The sequence below is a fragment of the Botrytis deweyae genome (genome assembly GCF_014898535.1).
Source record: "Botrytis deweyae strain B1 chromosome Unknown BDEW_001, whole genome shotgun sequence".
Lineage (NCBI taxonomy): Eukaryota > Fungi > Ascomycota > Leotiomycetes > Helotiales > Sclerotiniaceae > Botrytis > Botrytis deweyae.
The window spans coordinates 1,370,315-1,392,704 of NW_024066208.1; the positions used below are offsets into that span (position 1 = coordinate 1,370,315).

The following is a 22,390-nucleotide window of genomic DNA, read 5'->3' on the forward strand; positions in this document are numbered from 1 at the left end:
GGTTGAATAGATGATTAAATAAATGGTTGGATAGATAGTTGGATAGATGATTGGATAGATGGTTGGATAGATGGTTGGATAGATGGTTGGATAGATGGTTGGATAGATGAAGTGTGGTAATGGATGAGGAGGAGGAGATTGTGCTGTGTTATCATTTGGTATGGTGGGTGGGGTGGGGAGGGGAGGGGAGGGGAGGGGAGGGGAGGGGAGGGGAGGGGAGGGGAGGGGAGGGGAGGAGGAGGAGGAGGAAGGATTTGCAAGGTTGGAAAGAATTGGAAAGAGTTGAGAGTTGATTGATTTGGGCTTACTTGGAGATGGGGGAAGAGGAGAGGGGGGAGAAGGAGATGAATAGATGGGTGGGGGTTTGCTGATTGCTTTCTCCTTGGATTCTTGCTGGTCAGGACTCGCGGGGAGATTCTTGTTTCGTGGGTATATGGATGTAGAGTGGTAGTGTTGGATTTGATTGGATGTTTGCAAAAGAGATGGTAGGGTTGGACGGTGGGTGTTTTCTGCTTGTTGTGGTGTGCATGGTGGTAGATTGGTAGATTGAGATTGACTGGGTCGTTCTGGGAAATTTATGGAGGGGGTGAGATGGAGAGAAGGGGGTAAGAAATTGATAAGAAATGGATATTTGGGGGGAGATGTTGGGGTGGGAAGTGGATGTGGAGGGTGGATGGATGGATGATCAGTTGGAGAAAATTCTCGGCCGAGGAATACGATACATATTTCTTCTGGTTTGAAGTGGGAGTTAATTCATTCATGGGAATAGCTAGTTCGTGTGCGAGGTTCCTTTTGCCTCGATGGTTAGCAGGGGTGATGATCTTGCTGTTGAACTTGGATAATGGGAGTAGGATTCAGAGGAATTTTGGGACGGCTGGACTATGGTTTGGTGGGCTATCTAGGTAGATAGATATATGGATAGTACAGCTGGAAAGTTGATGGTTCGGCTGATGGATAGCTGCAAGTTCTTTCTGGTTGGTGGGGAATGTGTAGGTGCTATGTGTATATTTTATTTTGAATGTTGGAACTGAAAGTGTTGGATGATTGCTATTTGGGTTGTCGATGTATGAAATCTGAATTGGGCTTTCCAAGGCTTGATGGGAGGTTGTTTGAAGGCTAGGTAGATGGGTAAGTTTAGTTTTGATAGTTGGAAACCGGGCTCACATATGATCTTTATTTACTTGCGCAGCTTGTTGACGGGTTACTAGATGATAGAATGTCTATTGCCCTTGTCAAGATAAAGTACAATGACAATATTGATGCACTGTGATGTTTGTGAGTTGCAAGTGGACTCCTCTTGCCATAACATAACTCAAGGACTACCCATTCACTTTCATTTCGTCAATCCACTCTTCCATCTATTATTCACTCACTATCTGTCCACTTCCAAGAACATACTCTCATCCCATGTACTTCCATCCCATCTCACCATCTCCACCCGCATCCACAAAAACCATGAAACTCCTCACCTGCACTCAGAACCCTCCTTTCTTCACTCCCCAAAAAGGAAAAAGAAAAACTGCAAAAATCGACCTTGGAAACCAAAAGACTAATAAGCCACAGGCCTCTTCATCTCCTAACGAATTCCAATACCTACATAAAAAAAATGTACTGAGTCACAAGGTTGTCCATATTCAATCATATTCAATACCATTGCGCCACGGACGCTTATGTGTTCAGATATTGGGAGAGTGGTGTTTGGCATTATATCTGAGGAATGGGTGGTTGGGTGATGGGTTTATCTGTGTAAAGAGGATTGGGAAGATAGTAGGTAGGTGATGTTGGGGAGAGCGGGGAACTTGAGTATTGTTTGGTGGGAAGAGGGTTAGAATTGCTGAAGCGGGTAGTAGGAGAATGGTGGGAAGCTTTAATGGAGTGTTGCTTTCTACGAAGATTGTGTTTGGGAAGTAATTGCGAAAAGAGGTGGCTTGGACAGAGGGAAATATTGTATAGACCAACGTCGTTTTACTGAGAATGGTTGTAATGTTATATTTGACAATATATCTCAAAGTCTGCATTTTACAACTAGATGCAAGGATTTATCACCAATTTGACAAAAAAAATCGTACAATTTGAGATCGATGTTATGAAGATTGAATTGGTTAAGAATTTTGGACGTCGAGGAAGTATTTGATGAATTTGTACACCCACTGTTATGTGCCCCTGCTCCCACAGTTGCACTGTCAATGATATGCTACTCACAACTTGTGAGTTTTTAGTAAGTATTTTACAATATGTATTCTACATCCGTATCATTCATACATGTGATATACACATCTATGATATACCAAGAGGCTTCAATATTCTCTCTCGCGCCACTCTTGTTGCAACGTCACCACCCTTCTGCAATGCGATTGCACCAATGATAGCATACAACGAAGTGGCTAGTACGAGCTCAAGACCAGACTTCTCGAGATTATCCTTCTGTAAAGGGAATTAGTAGCCATATGGAATACGCCTCGTAAAAGAAAACTCCAACTTACCATTCTAGGTTCCCATCGAATAATATCTGGCATGCCCATTTGAGTAGCCAAATTCGCCAACCTCTCCTTGCTTAAAATATCATCCACCTTAACATTGGTCAAGTTTGGCAAACCGTCCAGAGCAGGGTGTGAAAATGGCTGCTCAACTTCTGTTCCCTGGCCGTCTGTTTCCTGAGGTAATTGAGTTTCTGTCGCAACCGGCGATTGTAATAAAACCAAACTTGTCTGTAAGTTCAATATCCTACGTCCTGCATATTATAGTCTCAGTATACTTCAGCCATTCGCAACGCAAATCAGGATACGCACCGAAATATGCCAATCGATCATTGAAACCTCTTCTTCCTTGATCAAAACTCTTATGTGTAATCGCAAGCCATTTTACTTCGTCTGTAAGTACCTCGTCGCCTCCCCGTCCTAGAAATTTGATATAAAATCGATTTAATCTTTGTGGATCGCTATTGACTTCCCATGTGGGTATATCGTGGTTTGCTCTGGGGTTGAATGGCAGTTTCATCTGTGGTGGTGTGTATGACCATCTTGGTCTTGCTCCTCGTTCTTCATTACATTGGGTATCTGATCTCGAGGTTGATATTGAAAATTGTCGGACGGTATTTGAGCGGGAGGATATGGGAGTGGCGCATGAGCATCTTTGACCTGCTTGTCGGGTAAGGGATCGAAGTGATCGGGTGGTGGTTTTGGATGCCATTGCTATGTATGATTTGTGGTTATTCGTCGTGCAAATACCCCCCTCCTCTAGCAAAATAATTCCTCGATGTTGAAAGCTCAAGATTTCTGGAAACTTTATCTAGACGCTAAACTTCTTTTGGTATAGACTGGGTTTCGCGTCCGTCATTGTGCCGACTCGCCGACGCGTCTCACACAGAACGACTTCATTTAAATTCCACAAGTACTCGAGTGATTTGAGCTATCCATTGGACTCTTGATTTATGATCATGAAATTCATGAAATAAGTTACAACATTATTTTGCTATGGCTACTCAAGGAAGTTATGGTTCGAAAGAATCAGTTGTATCTTCCGTTCTCACACAACGACTTGCTTCTGTCCTTCCCAAAGACGTCACTTTTAAGATCTATCATCTATCTACCCCTCCAACCAAAACCTCATCATTATATTCTGCACCACCGAATAGTCGACCCGATAGAACTTATTGCGAAAGCCATTTTCTTACAGTTTCAATTCGAACTCCTTCAAAACAAGATGCATCTGAATTACTTGAAGTATTAGTTTTTGCAATCGAAATCCTGATTTATTCCACCGCATACGATACTACATTTTTTGTTTCAAAGGCCGATTCGACTGGTTATCTTCATCTTCTAAATCTACCCAGAGGAACGCCTTCTCCCATAAGGGACATCAGTGCTACATTCTTACAATATTTAGTCGAGCAACATCAAAGGGAAAATATTCGAAGTATTGTCTCCCTTTTCGCACGAGCTCAAGATCAATATCTTTTCCCAGGGAGCATTGAATATAGTGGAAAACATGTGTTGGACGACAGAGGCTTGGTGCGCTGGTGGTGTCGAGTTCTTGACCCCCTGATAGAGCAGACGGAAACCTCGAATGATTTGCGAAAATCACAATGGGACTCAGTGAAGGGCTTTTTAATTGTGCCTGGGCAGGATAATTACGAGACCAGGTCATATCTTCCAGCAAGAGCAAAGATACAGACTGCGCAGAGCTCCTGGACCATTGGGCACCCACTTCGACAAATTTCAAGACATGCAGATGATGTTCCTCCACGATGCCTAGTCCCACATTATCCTGACGATCCAAAAGCAAGATTTTTAGACGAACTAGATGATGAAATAGGAAGGGGAAAAGATGATTCGAATGGGAAATGGAAGAGTGTGAGAAACATTGATCAATTTTGGGAAATGATGGCATATAGACAAGAATGTTCAGCCGGTCGACTTGTTGGATTTATATGGATTGTTTTTACACCACCAGTTCGACATGATCATGGAGATCTTGTAATTAGCAGCAGCCAAACTTCAGCATTAGCTAACGATAGTCAAGAGCTGAACTCATCGTTTCTATCTATTCCAGACGCTACACCAGCCATTTCCACTCCAACGACATCCTTTACTAGCTCGAATCCAGCTCAGCTGTCACCTTCGAAGCAAAGTGATATTTTTTCAGTCATCAAGGGACCTAGTCATTTGTTAAAGACTTCCGCCCAACGGAAGAAGAAAAAATTATCTGGGCTTATCATTCCCAGACAGCCACGCATTAAGACTGAGAATAAAAATTACTTGTTAGAAAGACCCGAGAGCACGGCATACTATACTTGGAAACCAGAAGGTCGCGGTCAAGTTATCGTTGATGAAACGGATTATCATCGAATCAATGAATTGCTTCTTCGACTAGACTTTGCCGATCTAGACCTTGCAAGTTCGAGTTCGAAAAGATGGATCAATGAAGTTCGTTCAGGTGCTGGAAGCATGGGCGACGCATGGGGCCAATTAGTTACAGGAACCAAAGTAACAGAGATCACAAATAAGACGAGTGGTGTAGGTGTTACAACCCTTAATGTAGGACTTGTGCGAAAAAAAAGGAAATCGAGCACAGATGAGCCCCATGAGCCCACTCCTACCGTGGTAACGACCCCACAGGTCAATGTGCTTGGAGCTGGTATGATTAGAAAAAAGGTGAAGAACTAGCGTGGTTAACATTGCGCCTGGTGTATATTTGGGATAGTTAAAGGTCTGCATTCAAAGGGAGTTGGATACAAGGGGCGTTCCCGAGATATGAATACCCAGGATATGGATCACGGATAATAAAGGCATTTACCATTTCGCATTTTCATACAACATTCACGTGAATTTGAAACACAATAGCGAAGCACTGATGCAGTGGCTTCTCAATAGCCCTGGCCAAATGCGCCAGCCTCGTAGATCCATATTCCCCCAGGTCCGGCACAGCCTTCTAATTACGTTATTTATGAAATCGTAGGGGTGAACTTTAATAAATAGACTACGAGTAGCTGATGAACTTCGGGATTGCGACAATGTTGCCGTTCCATCTGACCCCATTTTTGAAGCGGTAAAGTAGGTAAGCGAGACCTCCTTTACTTCGCCACATTATTCGGGTGCACAATTGGTCTATTCGTACACAGATGTCATATGGCATTTAATCTTTTCTACGCCCCGACCAATGAGTGATTAATGCGTACTTAGTCAGCTACACTTCTCACCTGAAGGAGGGTTGTAGTATCTCACCACCTGCTTAGACCATTGCTGTTTCCTTCTTCATATATGAACATAGATTTCTCAATAATTTTAACTTTCCTAGCTATTAGCGATCATTTCTCCTTATCTGCAATACCCTGAAATATTTTGTATTGACTTTCCTTGAACTATTTCCACTTATCCGTGTTGATTATACCATCGAATTCTTTGTTGCCTAAACAACGACGATGATGTTCTCTAGTCTCATATTCTTAGCATCGACAGTCTTTATCGCTACCAATGCTCTCGCTCTGAGTACCACAACTACACGTTCAAGCTCCATTGCGGCTCCAACGATTTTGCAGCGTGATGTGACTACCACTGCTTCACCTGCATCCACAAGTCCACTTTATTTCCTAACAACAAATTACATTACCATTGCGGGGGTAACGAATGCGCATGTGACTATCCCAGCCAAAACAGTCTCTTTTGCAGTTCCTACCTGCATACAAACACTTACGCCGGACAAAAATGGATATTTGCCTCCGGGTACATGCAACGCTCTTTATGACTACTATCCTAGTTCTACATCAGCTGTAGCTTTCGCTGCCATTTTCGGATTTCTTACTCTAGCTCACATCATACAAGCATTCTTTTACAAAAAGGTATTTGTTCTTTTACTTCATCCCAAAATTTAACACCGAAACTGACACATCATGCAGGCATATAGTTTCTTCATAGTTTCAGCATCCATTTGGGGCCTCACGGCCTTCATACTCCGTATTGTATCAATCTACAACCAACAAGATAACGTCCTTGAACTCATGTCTTCCATCTTTGCTTTGACTATCTCGCCCTTGATCAATGCCTATTACTTCATTCTCTTGGGACACCTCGTGCATCACTATCTCCCAAGTCGTTCTCTTCTCGGCATTCGTGCTCATTTCATTGCGCTTCCTTTCTTAGTATTCAATGGAGTGGCCTTTGTGCTGGAAGTTGTGGGCGCAACAACGATGGAAAAGAGAAATCTTGAATGGGAACAGAGGAATGCAGATCATGTTTACATAGGGGGCTTGGTCGTGCAAATGCTGGTTATTTTTGTGTTTTTGGGCGTGCTTATGGCACTTTTGAGAGAGATGAGTGGGTTGGGACGCAGGAGCGTCATGGGGGCGGGATGGAAGAGCTTACCGGGAACATTATTTGGAGGGTCATGTTTTATTCTGGTAAATTTTCTATCCTTACCATAAAATGATATTATCTAGATAGTAGTACTAACAAACCCCACAGATCCAGACATTCTTCTCTCTCGCTCGATTCTCTACTGGAGATAAGACATCCAGTACCCTGTCCACCCATGAATATTACTTCTACATCTTTGAAGTTGCCCCAGCAATTCTAGCTATAAGCATGTTGAACGCAATTCACCCTGGTCGAATCATGACTGGAGAAGAGAAAATGGAAAGTCTTTGGAGTGTTCTCACGTGTTGTTTACCTTGCTGTAGATCGAGAAGTAAAGCGAGAAAAAACAATGACATGGGCTCGATTGCCAGCTCGAAAGAATTGATTGGTTTCGATGAGGAGGGGCCTGAGAGGAAATTTGATCATCATGATGAACCGCCGAGGTATACTCCTTTGTGAGCTGGGCTTAGTTTTGGTGTTTGCAAGATATTGTATAGAGAGATTGCTTTTATCATTATTTTTTATTTTGTTTGTTCAATTTTTCTACTTCTCTGCAATGCAATGCACGATCCCGAGATGTTTTGGGGCCTAAGAAACATTTAAGGGATGCTTAAAAATTGAGCCGTGAAGAAGCAAGTTGAGCTGTCACATATCGGCCCATTCGCGTCATAAGATTTCAGCTCGAAAATTTTCAAACATCCTGGTCCGTCAGTTGATCAGTTGCATGCCCGCTAGCACTCGGTTCCTTTCTGTATCAGAACAAGATATATCAAGAAAATTCCCATCATTTTCTGTGGGCTAAATCTATGGTCTACTAGCGACGTCGAAATGTCTAGTAAAAAGAGAGCGCCTGGTCAAGTCCGCAGAGACAACTCTGACCACTCTGACTACTTTGATGGCCTTGAAAACGGACTCAAGTGCAGTTATTCCAACAGATTTCGAAAGCCTATCATCTTGAAGCCAGGGATAATGGAGCAGGAAGTGAAGGGTAACGAAGTCATTCAAAGATGGGGACTCCCGACTCCCTGCAAATGTAAAGCCCGCGACAATACTGCAGACATCATAGTCTCAGCCATTGGGTTCTGCAAACCTTCCGCACTAGTAAAGTTGTTGGATCCCAACGTATCCCAATTTTACTGGTGTACATCTACTTATAATATGGACTTTTGCGTTAGAAGATCATGGAAATATTTACGAGTATGTGTCCTTCAAACCACAGCGACTCCACTAAGATTAATCTAGGTCACGCTCGACAAACGGGCTCTATCCTATCACATCGATGACGATGGTAGATGGCAGCTATTGGGTTCTGAGCGCTTGGGTATCGAGGAGATTTGCACTCTGGAAGACCATTATAAAGAAAACTGGCATGAGTGTCATATTGCGAAAAGCGACCGAATTCTTGCTGGGAGATTGGGTAATTCCCTCCCCTGGCACCAAGAACTCCTCAAAGATTTCGATTTCGAGTGTTATGTCACTACGAAAGATGGACATTGGATAAACATCGGCGAATCAGAAGCTGCTGGCGGAAATGCAACTGTGGCGGATAAAAACTCGACTCCAAAGCAAGTATCCATACAGTCAGGTAGCAATACCGAAATCGAGACCGTGACGATGAACGCCACTGGCGCCAAGAAAGCGGATCAAACCGATTTGCGAGAAACAAAAAAGAGAAAGTGCGCAGCGGAATGATTAGGTTGATGAGCAGGTTTCGGCAGATATACCCAAGATGATCCGCTTGGGAAGTAATCTACGGGATGGGATGGGATGGGATGGGATGGGATGGGATGAGAGAGAATCATTATGCGGACCTTTGTTAGTATCTGGTAGTATTCAATCAAAAGCTGGAGGTTGTGAGCAAGTTGTGATTTGGTATGATGATATGTGAACTGCATGATTATTGTTGTCCACTTCCAAGTATTCGACCAATAATAATCGGCTGACGTGGCAATATTCATTCATTCGGGTATATGCACATTTGAGCCTTGAGGGTCTCTAGGCGACAGCAAGGTAGATGCTCGTTTGTTGTTGGTTGGGTCTGTGTTACACACCCTTTGAGCTTCTTCTGAGGAAGGGACCTTGATTTTTCCTCGTCTTTCATGCCTTGAAAACAGGACTGGGCAAAGGGTAGTACTACCTAGGTTATCGGGGAAGTATGTATATGAAAATGATTACATAGAGGATGTAGAAATTTTGGAGAACTAAAACCAGATAGAAAGAATTTTTACTGAATCAATCATGTAGTCAATAGAGTATCCCTCGATCCACCCTCTCAATCATGCCATTTTTTGCCGCAATAGATAAACTGGAGGCCTAAAGCTCTTCAATGTGGGAGGCTTCGTTTGTAGAATTATGTCATTTGTTGAAAACTTTGGTAAAGCGATGCAGTTTACCGAGATGTGCAGGGTTTTCATTGGTTGGATGTCAAGTTCACTGCACTCGAAACTTCATTTGGTGGCTCACATTCAACTAACTAGATATCGGTTTCAAAATACAAACGGCCAGGGTATCGGAAGTCGCTCTGCGCTCCGAAGGAAGAAAGAACTGCAGGATCCCACGAATGAGTTGATCTCGGTGTGAAGGCTTTGAGGATACTTGACGCAAGTTTCCGACGAAATATTATCTGCCTATGGTGGCAGTGTCCATGTATGCTTCCGACCCTTCAGCTTGCTTTTACCTGAGCAATTGATTTTCAATTTGGTCATGTCTGTTACACAGATTACTTAGATTATAACTACATCTTGATGTTTGGATGTAGACTATGAAATTTCCAGAGACCGCTTTTCAATCTTTCCAATTTTTCCTCTCAGCATCTCTCGCAATACAAGCGCCATCCAATTTGTAACGATGTCTAATCAGCTGTTATGCATTCGAGCTGATCTCAATCTCGATCTTCATCTCAAATTTTCGGCTAATGCCCCCGACAATAATCCTCACATTATCCACAAAACCGCAAACCCCGCGGGGGAAAAAACTGATTCTGTTGCCGTCACTCTTGTGGATGTCATTTGCACTATTCTTGCCTACCAATGCCCATGGTCTTTGGTCCACCTTCTGAATTGCAGCGTGGAAGAGTCATATGTCAGTCTAGACGCTTTCGATGAGACACATTGTGGCTACATTGCTCGTAATAATCGGAAAGTCCAGGTGAGATTCATCGATATTGATCAAAGGAATTCTGTTAATCGCGATTGCAGGTAGTCTTCAATGACTTGACCTCCAAGAAACGATGGCACTACGGCTACAAAATTCTTGACGATGGACAGTGGATTCTCACTGCCCCTGGGGGATTTGCAACAGAGACGTTAGTCAAGCATTTGATCGAAAATGAATGGCTGGGAAATAATGCAGGATTCGTAAGAGAGAGGGACAGGCGTTTCGAAAAACCTCGTCTCCAGATAGATGCGTGGCTAAAGCATTTGGAGCGTGGAATCATAGACACCTTGGATCCAAGCAAAGAGACAAAGATAGGGCTGTTAGATGAAACAATATTGTTCTTCCTCCGCTTGATGGCACGCATGTCGATTATAGGCCTATTGAGGATAGGTTTGCCAATTCTAGAGAACATACTAAGTCTGTGGTAAGAAGAGAATACTGTGTAGTTGGAGCAAAGCAAAAGCGAGAAATTTTTGGTATTGAATATTAGGTACCCATTGTAACCTCACAATGAAAAGCTTCAGTCGGACTATTCTGTGGTGGCGAGCAAACGTGATCCTTGTGCTTTATCCTTGTGACTGTAGTCTTGAATAAGACACTACTTCGGCACCTTTCCGTGCCAAAAACTGATACACGTAGCCCGAGCTTGGTAAATGCCCGTTTCCTCACTCATCGAGATTTAAGAGTGTTAAATTTCCATAATTCCTACTTTTCACAATAACTTCCATGAACCAACACTCCTTCTTCCATCTCAGTAATTACCTCTAGAAATGGACAATCTATTTATCAAAGAAGGGACTGCCAAGCAAGTTGATGTTAAGTACGAAGACAATGTTAACCTTCCCGCCGATACTCCTTCGGGTCACCCACACATAATCAAATGGAATGCTGGGGTTGACAAGGACAAAATTCCAAACGATTTGTTGACAGTTGACGTAATTGCTACTATTCTCTACAAATTCAACCCGTTGGCTCTCAGTCATTTGCTCGATATTCAAGCGGGACATTTTATTTGCTGGTGGGACACAAACGGGCATATGAAGCTATCTGAGAACGATCAAGAACATCAGAATGGAATGGTGGATAGCGAGAGCGATAAATCCGATAACTTGTCGCCAGACTATATATGTCTTCTTCGCGCGGGAAACATTGTCCGAGTCGGGGTGAGTAGCTTCCTGGAAAACATGTATGGAAGACGCATGTACAGTGTAGTGGAAATCCCTCTGATAACTCAATCATAGATCACCAGTTTCGCGAGTCATTGCTCTGATTTGGATGTAACTTATGTTATCTGCGAGAAGGGAAACTGGGAGATTATATGCTCTGAGGATCGGAGTCATGATGAGAAAGATTACCCATATACCAGCTCTATGGAGCGTCGCGAAGCACACGACCATAAATTAGCAAGAATGATTATACGCGGGACAGATTTCGAGGGCAAGAAGAACATGCCAATGAGCTTTCACTCGAAATGCGTCTCAATTACGGGTCGTGTCACCGAAGTTTCTCAACAGGTTCAAGAAGCTGTAACTGGTTCTGGAGGCAGTAGCAGATTCGTGGGCGAGATGTCTGAGGTTCAAGGTCGGTTGGACAAACTTCAAAAGTCAGTCGAGGAAGTGAAAAGGTCTTTGAAGAGAAAGCGCAATGATTGAGAGGATATGATGGCCGGCTTGGCATGGAAATGGGGTTTGACTGTGGCTTCCGTATCGGGAAGATGAGGAATTTTGTGTGTTTACATAACTTAGGCTGTCATATCAGATGGCTAAGGAAGGAGATTGTCAGATTGTGTGCAAACGATAAACAAAACATGGAGGGAAAACTTCCGACCAAATTTTGATTCCTTTTGTGACTTTTAAGATTTGATTTTCAAATGATGGAATATTGAAGAGTGCTATGAAATACTTAGATACTAAGTTTGTAAGCCTGAAGGATCATCCAATTCTCGATTCTGAATCGAGATAATTCTCAGGTAGTACTACTCAATTTTAGTAAATTGATTCATTTCGTCCAGCGTGAGATTGTTTCTGTTTTCATGTCCTTGGGAAATCTCTCAAATATTCTCGGACTTTTCGTCAAAGAGAGTATCCGTTTGTAGAGAGAAATTTTGCAGCGTCTATTCCACGAAGAAAAAAGAGCTGGAAGGATTGAGAAATAGGAGGCACGGTAGACCGATATGTCGCCGAGCATATTCATCTTGTTGCTACCGAATACTACTCCAGCACAGCCAAAGCAAACATAGACAATTCTATTTGCTATGGCCCGGCTTCTACATGCACGCAGGTCGAGAGCCTATCACAAGCCACCTCTGAAGAAAAAAAAATGATTTCTTCTCCCAAAACAAAGCTCAAGAAATTTAAGGGGCGGATGATTGTTCTCCCAAAATTTTCTTTTAGTGATGCAAGGCTATATAATAGCACTAGATTAATCCCTTTCTTTTATTCATCACTCACATTCAAGACAGCGTGCTCCATATTTCGTTTAATCAAACCAGCTCAAGCAAAGACCAGAATAACCATGGAGGGAGAATTTTGTAAAAAGGTTGACCTCAATATCAGCTTCGATCTCCCTGCAAATGCCCCTCAAGGCCATCCCCATCTCCTCAATTTTGAAAGACCTCAAAACAATCCTGATCTCCCAAAATCTAAGAAGCCCAAATCATATCAGATTCAATTTCCGGAAGATTTGTCTTTGATCGATGTCTTAGCAACTATACTCTTCTACTGGAAACCGACAGCACTTCATCACCTCCTCGACGTTGAAATCGAACAATTTTATTGTGCAGCTGAATGGGAAGAGTACAAAGGAAAATACAATTATCCAGATAGACTCATGTACGTACACCGCTTGGGCCAGTATGTTCGAATTGTAGAAGTAAGTCCTTCGGATGGATTATTATGGCGAAGAGACTTGACTAATTACGTATTCAGATTGACGATGTGGAATTGCGTACTGAGGTATCTTATCGAATTTGCAATGATGGAAAATGGAAGATCATGAGCGCTCAAGAATACGGACCTACGAAAAAGCGCATGCATCTGATACCTTCAGAAGGAGTAGAAAGATGCGCCTGTAAAGAAATCGAGAAGAAAATGGCTCGGCGTATGGCTCAGCAATATCTGACCGATGTTATACTCCGAGATAGGATTTTCCCATTTTTGACTTACGAGCCTGAAGCTAAGAGTACGAAGGGGCAGGAATCAAAGGCAACTACTACAGATGAGCTCAACGATGTCGGGCGGGAGTCAAGTACGGGGAGCAGCTCTAACATGTAGTTCTGATGGAAGGGGACAAAGACTTAAGGGTTGCCGAGCTCGAAGCCCAGGTATCGGTACTGCAGAAATCGATCGAGGAGCTGACTGGTCCAGCAAATAATAAGAGGCGTCGGGTAATGAGATAGTGTTCAGGAAATCAATTTAGGTTGTGCGTTGGAACCATAATTGAGCAGTAATAGTAAGATGCATAGTCCAAAAAAGTAGACGTCAACCAAAGAAGATTGCCCATGTGCCAGAAACCCTTGGTGGTGTGGATACACAATACCGAACATGGTGAATTCACAATTAATCATGTTTGGCTACCTACTTAATCAAAACTTAGAAATATGTGCTTTGCAACCTGAAAAAATTCGCCTGAGAAAAAGGGTAAGCACTACAACAATTGAGCAATGACCTCGTTGATCTCCGCGCCCTGAAGGTCCGATTACAATCTTTCGTTTGCAGTGACAACATGGTAAGGACAAGGATTTAGGGCAGGAATACTAGAGTGGAAACAAGTTTGCGATCGAGGTATCATGGTGTAAGAACTCGCATCATCTGGAGTTTCATAGTTATTTGAGATGGAACACAGACCGAAATTAAAGAGCTCCAAGATAGAATAGACCAACCCGAGAATTTCACCAAAAGTTTGAAGTTGTGGCGTAGGACATCACAGGCAGTAGAGACATTTCAGCAGCGATGAAAATCGGGCAGTTTCAATTTGAGAAAGATATCGAAATTATGTGGGAATCTATGAACAAAAATTAAACATCCAATCTATATAGTGAAGACTTCTCCATCCAGTGATCTACTTTTGACCTTACTTGGCCCCTTTTTCATTTCTGTCCAGGTCCCATTGACATTCCAAGTGCCTGCCTTTGTGTAATCCCAACTTCTAGACCCTTGCATATATCCAAATCTAAAATATTCGGGGTGTTGTAAAGGTGAGTTTTTATACCAAACGAAATGCTTATCACTTGCGAATCCTTCATCGGTGTATCCTCTGAAACGTTCTACATCGTTGACTAGCACACTGATGCCATCAAATGGGGCAGGTGGTGAAAGCCAGGTGAAAGATATAGAAGAAACGTTACTACTAATTGAAATCTCTGGAGATGAAATATGTGGTAGCGCGGAATTATGTTTCGCATCTCCTTGAAGTGCTGCAGGAGTCTGAAGCACAGGATCAAATCCCCACCGTGCAATACCGTTGATAAACAAGCCGACCAACAACCCTTGGTAGAGAAGTGCAGGTCTAGTCTGCATGGAAGTTCCCGGTAGCAGTAAAAGAGCAAGAATATAGTGATGTATTCGAAGACTAAGACCAGGTAGTAGGAGAGATATGAGTATAGCGGCAATAAATATCCCATACAAGCCGAGAAAGCGAATTAAACGACCCTCCATGCGAAAGAAGAATACTTGTTTCACGATTATAATGATAAGGAATACGATGATAAGTGCCAGAGCAAGTTTGGCACCTGGCTGTTGATTGATATCGTGAGCATTCAGCCGCTGAATAGGGATCCACTCAAAAGTGTAGTTTGAGAGTGTTCCAACCCAGCAGCCCCCGAGCCATAATATAGTCTTCTCGATTTGTGCTGTGAGCCCAGTCAAGGCACGTTCGACGCCCATATATTTATATATGACAAAAGCGCAGAAAGCTGCAGGTAGGAACTTCCCTAATATGTTTGAGACCAGGCCGGTCATAGTATTGAAATTAGGTGGATCAGAGCCGAGACCAGTATGAGCAAAAAGCCCAGTGAAAATGGAAAAGAAAAAGAGACTAGGCGATGTAGTAAAAAGCGATAGCACTACTGTGAACGTCAGAGAAACAAATAGCAGTGACCAGCGCGAATCTTTGGCCTTGCAAGTGATTCCTTTCTGGAATGCAAATGATGATGGGAAGGTCGAATCGAAACCAATGCTTTTGATCCCATGCCTGTTCGAGCTTTGATAGCTATTGCGTTCTCCAACCAGCAACACAACGCCGCAACCTCCTTTGACATTGTCGACAACCCCAGCATGGATTGCGGATCCGCAGATGAAGCTATCACTGCGATAAATTGCAGTAGTATCATCGTCTGTAGGTCCACCAATCACTAATGGCCTGTAGTTGATTTCTTGCGCCCCAACAGCTCGCGGGTTAAGAACCTTTGCGCTGGCACAGTTTGCGGGACATTTAAATGCAAATCCACTTCCGTTAAAGGGACGGCAATCATTTCCGTTCAACCCACACTGGTTCCCAGCTACCCAATATGTATTGCCACATCCAATATCGCTAGGGACTCCCCATTCCTCTATCGCGGTAGCAAGTGTACTCTGGCGTAGGACAAGAGCAAAAGTCAGAATCCAACAAAAGTAATATGCTATGAGAAGCGATATCCTATGTCTTCTCTTGGGTATATATCGATCTAAAAGTCGTAACGGTGCTTCCTGTAGCCATGGAAACCAAGGCTTGATGACGTTTATGCGCGGGGGATCTGGCCCTTCCGCCCAAGCAATGGCTTGTTTACTGACACGTCTGACCGGAGTAGGAATCCATTTAAGGTACCGATAGGAAGTCTGATCTTGTAAAAACCGGGGGGTAGGAGGAGAATCATCATCTGATATTTCGTTCATGGGTAGAAGCTGAGTGAGTGTAGGGTCTTCAATTGGATCATCGGGGTGGTCACTGTCCGTAAAATGCTGCCTGTTATCGACGCGACCATTTCGGTCCCCCATATTGTCTTATTGAAACCCCAGAAATGAAGGCGTGTTGATCCGAAATTCCCGAAGGTTGTTCGTGCTCGATTGCTTTTCCTTGCTTATCATAGGAAAGTGGGCATGTTAGTCCTAGGTCCAAATAACAACTGAATGCTTGTGGCAATCTTAATTCATTCAACGGCAGAAACAACAATGCAAAAGAGAGTTAATGTACGATGAGTACTGCGGTGATAGAGGTATACTTTTGAAGTACTCCTCCCTTCCCGCCAGGCTTGAGAAATGTAACATTTATCGCACGGACGTTTGTCCGATAAGGATAAGCTGCTGAGATAATAAAGCTAACCACTTGTAGACTAGTGTCTTCACTCAGTGCTAGCACTATTCAAGCCGCGGGTGTGGGAAAAATTATATTCTGGTCAGATTCTGTGATACATCTGTTCTTGACGCCAATATACAATTCTTGTCCAAAATTATACATTTTGAGATGTTTATGAAATCTGCAAGTGCTTGTCTCAAATTTACGGACGCTCTGTATATAATCTGAGGGTTGCTGGCCTGCAGAAAACTCAGTATCTTGGCGATATTTAATCGACCTCTTTGCTCATACTTCTCATTTCACTCAACGAAATGTCCGCCATCAATATGGCTCCCAAAAACCCTACGAGGCTCGGATTTCAAATTTTGAATACTTTGGATCACAATGCCTCTGGACCAAGACTCGGAAGAATTACCCTGGAAGGACGGAAAGATTTGGAGACCCCGGATTTTTTGGCCATCACATCTAGAGGCGTCATACCTCATATGACGCCAGATGTAATTGCAGCACATGCAAAAGTCCCGGGTGTTCATTTCGCATTGGAAGATTGTAGGTTTCACATCATTTTATCACGTGTTTATATTCGTTCTGATCTTTTCTAGTCATAGAAAAGAGCAATAAAACAACCATATCTCCTATCTTGAACTGTCCTGGAGCAGAACCACCTCTTCATGCTTTTACTGCCTTGTCCAGATCTACCATGTCTCTCTTGGCACCAAGACGGACACCGGCTGTTACAGCCCCTAATGGCAACAGTAATACAGCTATTTCTGTATTCACATCGACAGGATTTCAACCTCTTTCTAACAAATCCTACATCGATTCCATCGCAACTTTACGCCCAGATATCGCTATTGGGCTTGCAGATGTTCCCTATAGCACCATTGCAGGAGCAAAACGTACTGCCAAGATGGGCGATAGAAGTGGGCAGTGGTTGGCCCAGCTCTTGGCTGATAAAGTCAAGGAACAGCCCGTTTTTGCACCAGTATTACCCATCGATTATCAAAGCCAGTGGGAGTACATAAATTATATTTCTGACGAACTGGTGGATGAGGTCTCGGGTTTAGCTTTCTATGATTCAAACTTACTCCCAGAAATTCCAGAGACTACAGCCATGTCTCTACTTCCTCGTCTCTCCTTGGATGAGCCATCATCTCCTCATCATGTACTTCGTCAAATTTCACTCGGAATGGACATTTTTACCATCCCATTCATCAATTTTGCCACGGATGCTGGAATCGCATTAACCTTTGAATTCCCATCTCCCACCAACTCTCAATCTTCAAACGACAGCAGTTCAGTCCTTCCTCTGGGTATTGATATGTGGACTGCAGCTCACGCTACTTCCTTACTTCCTCTTTCTGAATCTTGCAAATGCTATGCATGCACTTCCCACCACCGAGCATTCATTCAGCATTTACTTTCAGCCAAAGAGATGCTCGGATGGGTCTTACTCCAAGTACATAACCATTATGTTCTTTCAGAATTCTTTACTTCAATACGAAAGAGTATCAAAGAAGGCACATTTGAGAAAGGTTGCGAAGAGTTTGCCAGGAAATATGATAGTGAGCTACCAGAGAAGAGTGGACAAGGACCGAGAATGAGGGGATATCAGTATAAAAGCGAGGGGGCGGGAGAGCGGAAGAAGAACAAAGCTGCCTGGAACAATTTGGGATCTGACTCGAAAGCCACTCGTTCAGAAGTTGCGCTGGTACCGGATGAAAGCTCGAAAGAGCTTGAAGAAAAAGGATTCGCAGAGAAATTAGAGAATTAGATAGTGGCTAGCATCATATCATGATAAGTCTTGCATAGATGAGTAATTAGATATCTGGATACATAAAAGGCTACCAAGCACTCTAAATTCTCGATTCTATCTTTAATACGTCTCTTGGAGCTCTAGTTAAAGTGTTTCTTTGTAAGATTTCCAGAGCTACCCGCCCCCAACTTAGCTCCTCCATGGGCATCAAACCAGTCCAAGAACTGGAACATGCTTGCCTTTGGAATACGTTCCATAGAGGTCTGATTCAACCACTGCATTCCAAATTTCACCTTACTTCCCGAAAACCACTCAAAGTTATCGAAGATAGCCCAGCCAAATGCACCAGTGACATTGACGCCTGAATTACATTAGTACAGGCCACATCATGTATCAGCAATGGGAAACTCACCATCAACAACCTTTGCTGCAAGAATATTGTCCAAGAACCCTCTATAATAATCTGCTCGTCTCAGATCCCACAAAATCTCACCCAAAGAGCCCATCTGCCCCTCGAACGGCTCCGCGAACCCGAACTCACTAACCACGATATCCCCTACTGCTGGGAACAACTCTTTCGTGATAACATTCAAGAACTTACGAATAGCAGCTGGTGTACTAACTAACCAATTTACTCCTTCATCGGCGGCAGGTCCTAATGGGAACCCATCTGCGGCAAGCGAACTCGAACCTGCGCATTCAGGGAAGGAGGGGTGCGAAGAATTTGATGCGCAAGCTGCGGAACCTCCAGGAATGGTGGTAGCAAGAAATGCGGTATAGCCATCTATAGCGAAGAAATCGCAACTTCCTTTGATCAAATCCTTTTCTTCCTGGGTGAATTCCGGAAGTAAATCTCCCAATGTTTCCTTTAACATGGAAGAATAATCACCGTCGCGCCAACAGCCGTTGAACCAACCCAATGCGAATTCAAAGTTGCGGGCTACGGAGTCGACGTCTCCTGAGGAGGTACTGTTGGGTGCGTAAAAGTTACCAGAGTTTTTGAAGGTTATGCGGCCGGCACCGTGGAACTCTTCGTGGTACCATTTGGCCACCTTTGCGTGAGCGAGAATGCTGTAGTGTGAGCAGGCAATACGAGCGGGGAGACCACCAGTGATGTTGTGGTAAGCGGGGTAGTTGCCTTTGGTGTTTCCGGCGGGGTAGGATGCGTATTGCCAGTTGCAGTATTGAGCTGAGGGTGGAGGTTAGTAAGAGAGATGTGATGTTTGAAAGGGCACCATACGTTCATTGAATGTATACCAAATTGGCACATATTTGTCATATCTGGTGATGACAAACTTGGCATAATTAAAGAAGTCGTCCACGATTCGCTCGTCTGTCCAGGCTCCATATGAATTGAATAGGGCGAGAGGTGTATCTGAACAACAATTAGCACGTTGAAATGTGACTTTGGGTATCGTAAATTACCCCAATGGAACAGTGTGACAACAGGCTTGATTCCATTAGCGACCATGCTAGCAATCACATCGTCATAGTGCTCAACACCCTGTTGGTTCACGGGTCCGTTTCCGAATGGGAAGAATCTCGGCCTGGGAATCCCTCGCATTAGCAGCGAAACTCGTCGTGAATTCTAGATCACACCTACCAAGAGAATGACGGAGAGAAGTATGGAACTCCCAAACTAGCAAGACGAGCAAAGTCTTGTTTGTAAAGCCAATAGTGACTAGCCACGATATCACCAGTGGAGTTGTCTGCAACGGCTCCATAATCTCGATGTGCGATCAAATCCCAAATCGAGGGACCTTTACCTTCATCTTTCGCGGCTCCCTCAATTTGATATGAACTGGCTGCTAAACCCCAAACGAAATCGTCAGGTAGACTTTGGTTATTCAGGGAGGTATCATAAGTTGGCACCTGCAAATATCAGATATGTGGTCTTCACAGGTGACTAATTGACATACTAAGGGGTGAAAAAGTCCTGGACGAGGATATGATGAAGGCTCTGGTGTTGGCTCCACTGTCGTCGTGATTGGCCCTACAGCAATGGATCCGACTTGGTTCCATAGCATAGCCAATTCCTCATTGGTGTACTCATAAGTCAATGTTGTCGTCGCAGCGGAGACATTGTAGACCTTGGTTGACCAGGTATTGGTAGCAGTAGCAGTTGGAGAGCTTGTACAATGGGCCAAATGAGCGAAAATCTGAATGCCAAATAGGCAATTGATCTTGGATGAAAGCATCATTGCAGAGAAAGTGCATTCACCTGGCGTCGGAATTCACATCCTTTCACAGCCTGCGAGATTGAACTTTATAGTTTCTTCAACCTGCATGTCTCAGAGCTTATGATGATCTCATTTCGTCCGGTTAAATACAGACTGCCGGGGGACAACAAGCTGAACAATTTGTTTCTGGTACGACTTGCATGTTTTCCATGTCTAGATATGAGCCGATCGATACGCGATGGACATTTAACCTTTTTCCAGGGCAGGGAGTTAAGTGCATTCGGGATGGCGGAGGGAAACCCCCCGAAGCTTTCTTTGAATCATAGTTCATGTTATATTGAAGCGCAGGAGATGCAGCCATTCAAAGGTCGACGGGTTGACTTGAATGACCCCGCATATACCTTGGCACACCTATGGACAATAATTTTTCCAAATTGAGGCAAGGTTTGAGGAGCCCCGCCATATGATAATGTTGCATAAAGAGATTTATGCCATCTACAGATATGCATCTCATGTTTTTGAGTTTGAGACAGTTCACGATGTTGTTTCATGCTTTGAAATGTAGATAGAAATTAAAGTGCAAGAATTGGTACTGTAATAGCCATCAGGCAATCAACACATCTTCCCACATATATTGTTGAACAGTAGACGTTTCCATAGAAAGTTTTGCTTCGCGCGCAAACGTTTTTAGCAACCAGCTTGAAAGCTGTCATATATAGATCATAAAATGAAACAACAACGAGATTAATTTCCTCGAGGTCGAGATTAACGACAGATCCTTCCTTCTCAGAACATATAGTATGACGATATCAATAGCATAACGCTATCGATGTGCCATATCCCTAGCGCTACCACTTTGAAGATCAAGCAGCGTTGTGGATTGATGCTCATGAAGAGGAAAGAAAATTATTGACGCGAAAATTTCGTTGATATAGGACCCGAGTTTTTGAATCACGTGTTGATATTCCTTAGTCAGTTGCGTCTTTGAAATTCTCGAGCCTTGATTCGTTCAATTTTCGTAGGGACATAACCGAGGCGCCGGAAACCGATACCTTCCGCATCAACGACGATAATATCAAGATCCTGGTGTCGTTTTATCCTTTGTGCAATTCATCCTCTTCAATTGTTCTGTGACAACTCCAAGGACTTAATCAATTTAATCAAAATGTTTTCACAAAGAGCAACTCAACAATCGCTGCGCCGGCGTAAGTTTTCCCCGAACAATCTGCAAACCACTACCCACCTCATACCCCAGATTCTATATTTCGCTCATCTGCTAACAATCTTTAACAGTTGCTGCTGGTCAGCCATCACTTATCTCACAATTGGCGATGAGGAGGCTCGCGGCACCTGCAGCCATTGGCGCATCAATGCAAACTAGGTTTGCCTCCCAAGATAGATATCGCAAGCTTGACAACAACTAACATCTTGCAAGACCAGTAGCCACCCAAAAGTTAACCCCAAAAGATAGCTACAACATCCTCGTCGAGCAACGCAAACTCCGACCTGTCGCACCTCATCTCTCAATCTACCAACCTCAAGTCCCTTGGATTATGTCTGCCCTCAATCGTATTACCGGCTGTATTCTCTCGGGAGGTTTCTACGTTTTCGGTGCTGCATATCTTGCTTCGCCTTTATTTGGATGGCACTTGGATACTGCCAGTATGGTGGCTGCATTTGGAGCTTGGCCCCTGGCGGCAAAGTTCCTGGCTAAGTTCACATTGGCCATGCCATTCACATATCATTCTTTCAACGGAATAAGACATTTGGCCTGGGATATGGGAAAGACTTTCAAGAACGCTACAGTTATCAAGACAGGATGGACAGTTGTTGGTTTGAGCGTTGGTAGTGCATTGGCGTTGGTTGCTTTCTTCTAGGTTAAGGTTGGGAGGGGCAAATTTGGAGGGCTTGTAAGAAGAACAAATGAAGCATGGGCAACAAACATTGGTTTTTGTGAGGGCACTTAAAGATGTTATGGTGCTTGAAGACACATGTTGAACATGCATCGTATTATATATACGTTAATGTTCTACTGATCTGGGTTGCATCGATCACCAAGCCAACCTATGCGTTGTATGAAATAATAAAAGACTTAACCCCAAGATACTACCTTCGTCAGCAGTCACTCGCCCCAGACCCTTCCTTTCAATAGGATGAGAATAGGATATCCCATTCAA

At 43.5% G+C, this 22,390-nt stretch overlaps 10 protein-coding genes across 10 annotated transcripts; 7 read left to right on the plus strand and 3 right to left on the minus strand.

The window, feature by feature from the left end:
• Positions 1-2,277: 2,277 nt before the first annotated feature.
• Positions 2,278-3,189, minus strand: EAE98_000408 (uncharacterized protein; the record flags this gene model as incomplete). Its single annotated transcript, XM_038948026.1, has 3 exons — positions 2,278-2,424; positions 2,484-2,731; positions 2,790-3,189. 3 exons carry the CDS (start codon positions 3,187-3,189, stop codon positions 2,278-2,280), a joined length of 795 nt encoding a protein of 264 aa, XP_038815703.1.
• Positions 3,190-3,473: 284 nt separating this feature from the next.
• EAE98_000409 (uncharacterized protein) lies at positions 3,474-5,165 on the plus strand (the record flags this gene model as incomplete). Its single annotated transcript, XM_038948027.1, has 1 exon — positions 3,474-5,165. One exon carries the CDS (start codon positions 3,474-3,476, stop codon positions 5,163-5,165), a length of 1,692 nt encoding a protein of 563 aa, XP_038815704.1.
• Positions 5,166-5,920: 755 nt separating this feature from the next.
• EAE98_000410 (uncharacterized protein) lies at positions 5,921-7,310 on the plus strand (the record flags this gene model as incomplete). Its single annotated transcript, XM_038948028.1, has 3 exons — positions 5,921-6,337; positions 6,395-6,895; positions 6,960-7,310. 3 exons carry the CDS (start codon positions 5,921-5,923, stop codon positions 7,308-7,310), a joined length of 1,269 nt encoding a protein of 422 aa, XP_038815705.1.
• A 369-nt stretch (positions 7,311-7,679) lies between these two features.
• On the plus strand, positions 7,680-8,643 carry EAE98_000411 (uncharacterized protein; the record flags this gene model as incomplete). The annotated part of the gene is made up of 2 exons (XM_038948029.1): positions 7,680-8,048; positions 8,094-8,643. 2 exons carry the CDS (start codon positions 7,680-7,682, stop codon positions 8,541-8,543), a joined length of 819 nt encoding a protein of 272 aa, XP_038815706.1. The 3' UTR covers positions 8,544-8,643.
• Positions 8,644-10,777: 2,134 nt separating this feature from the next.
• Positions 10,778-11,659, plus strand: EAE98_000412 (uncharacterized protein; the record flags this gene model as incomplete). Its single annotated transcript, XM_038948030.1, has 2 exons — positions 10,778-11,170; positions 11,249-11,659. 2 exons carry the CDS (start codon positions 10,778-10,780, stop codon positions 11,657-11,659), a joined length of 804 nt encoding a protein of 267 aa, XP_038815707.1.
• An 862-nt stretch (positions 11,660-12,521) lies between these two features.
• EAE98_000413 (uncharacterized protein) lies at positions 12,522-13,279 on the plus strand (the record flags this gene model as incomplete). Its single annotated transcript, XM_038948031.1, has 2 exons — positions 12,522-12,878; positions 12,935-13,279. The coding sequence occupies 2 exons, from the start codon at positions 12,522-12,524 to the stop codon at positions 13,277-13,279; spliced, it is 702 nt and encodes a 233-aa protein (XP_038815708.1).
• Positions 13,280-14,035: 756 nt separating this feature from the next.
• On the minus strand, positions 14,036-15,979 carry EAE98_000414 (uncharacterized protein; the record flags this gene model as incomplete). The annotated part of the gene is made up of 1 exon (XM_038948032.1): positions 14,036-15,979. The coding sequence occupies one exon, from the start codon at positions 15,977-15,979 to the stop codon at positions 14,036-14,038; it is 1,944 nt and encodes a 647-aa protein (XP_038815709.1).
• A 415-nt stretch (positions 15,980-16,394) lies between these two features.
• Positions 16,395-18,096, plus strand: EAE98_000415 (uncharacterized protein). Its single transcript, XM_038948033.1, has 2 exons — positions 16,395-16,826; positions 16,880-18,096. The coding sequence occupies exons 1-2, from the start codon at positions 16,589-16,591 to the stop codon at positions 18,049-18,051; spliced, it is 1,410 nt and encodes a 469-aa protein (XP_038815710.1). The 5' UTR covers positions 16,395-16,588; the 3' UTR covers positions 18,052-18,096.
• Positions 18,097-18,173: 77 nt separating this feature from the next.
• On the minus strand, positions 18,174-20,231 carry EAE98_000416 (uncharacterized protein; the record flags this gene model as incomplete). Its single annotated transcript, XM_038948034.1, has 6 exons — positions 18,174-18,394; positions 18,446-19,222; positions 19,274-19,408; positions 19,459-19,580; positions 19,637-19,905; positions 19,953-20,231. The coding sequence occupies 6 exons, from the start codon at positions 20,229-20,231 to the stop codon at positions 18,174-18,176; spliced, it is 1,803 nt and encodes a 600-aa protein (XP_038815711.1).
• A 1,147-nt stretch (positions 20,232-21,378) lies between these two features.
• On the plus strand, positions 21,379-22,090 carry EAE98_000417 (uncharacterized protein; the record flags this gene model as incomplete). Its single annotated transcript, XM_038948035.1, has 3 exons — positions 21,379-21,418; positions 21,507-21,594; positions 21,649-22,090. 3 exons carry the CDS (start codon positions 21,379-21,381, stop codon positions 22,088-22,090), a joined length of 570 nt encoding a protein of 189 aa, XP_038815712.1.
• Positions 22,091-22,390: the final 300 nt, after the last annotated feature.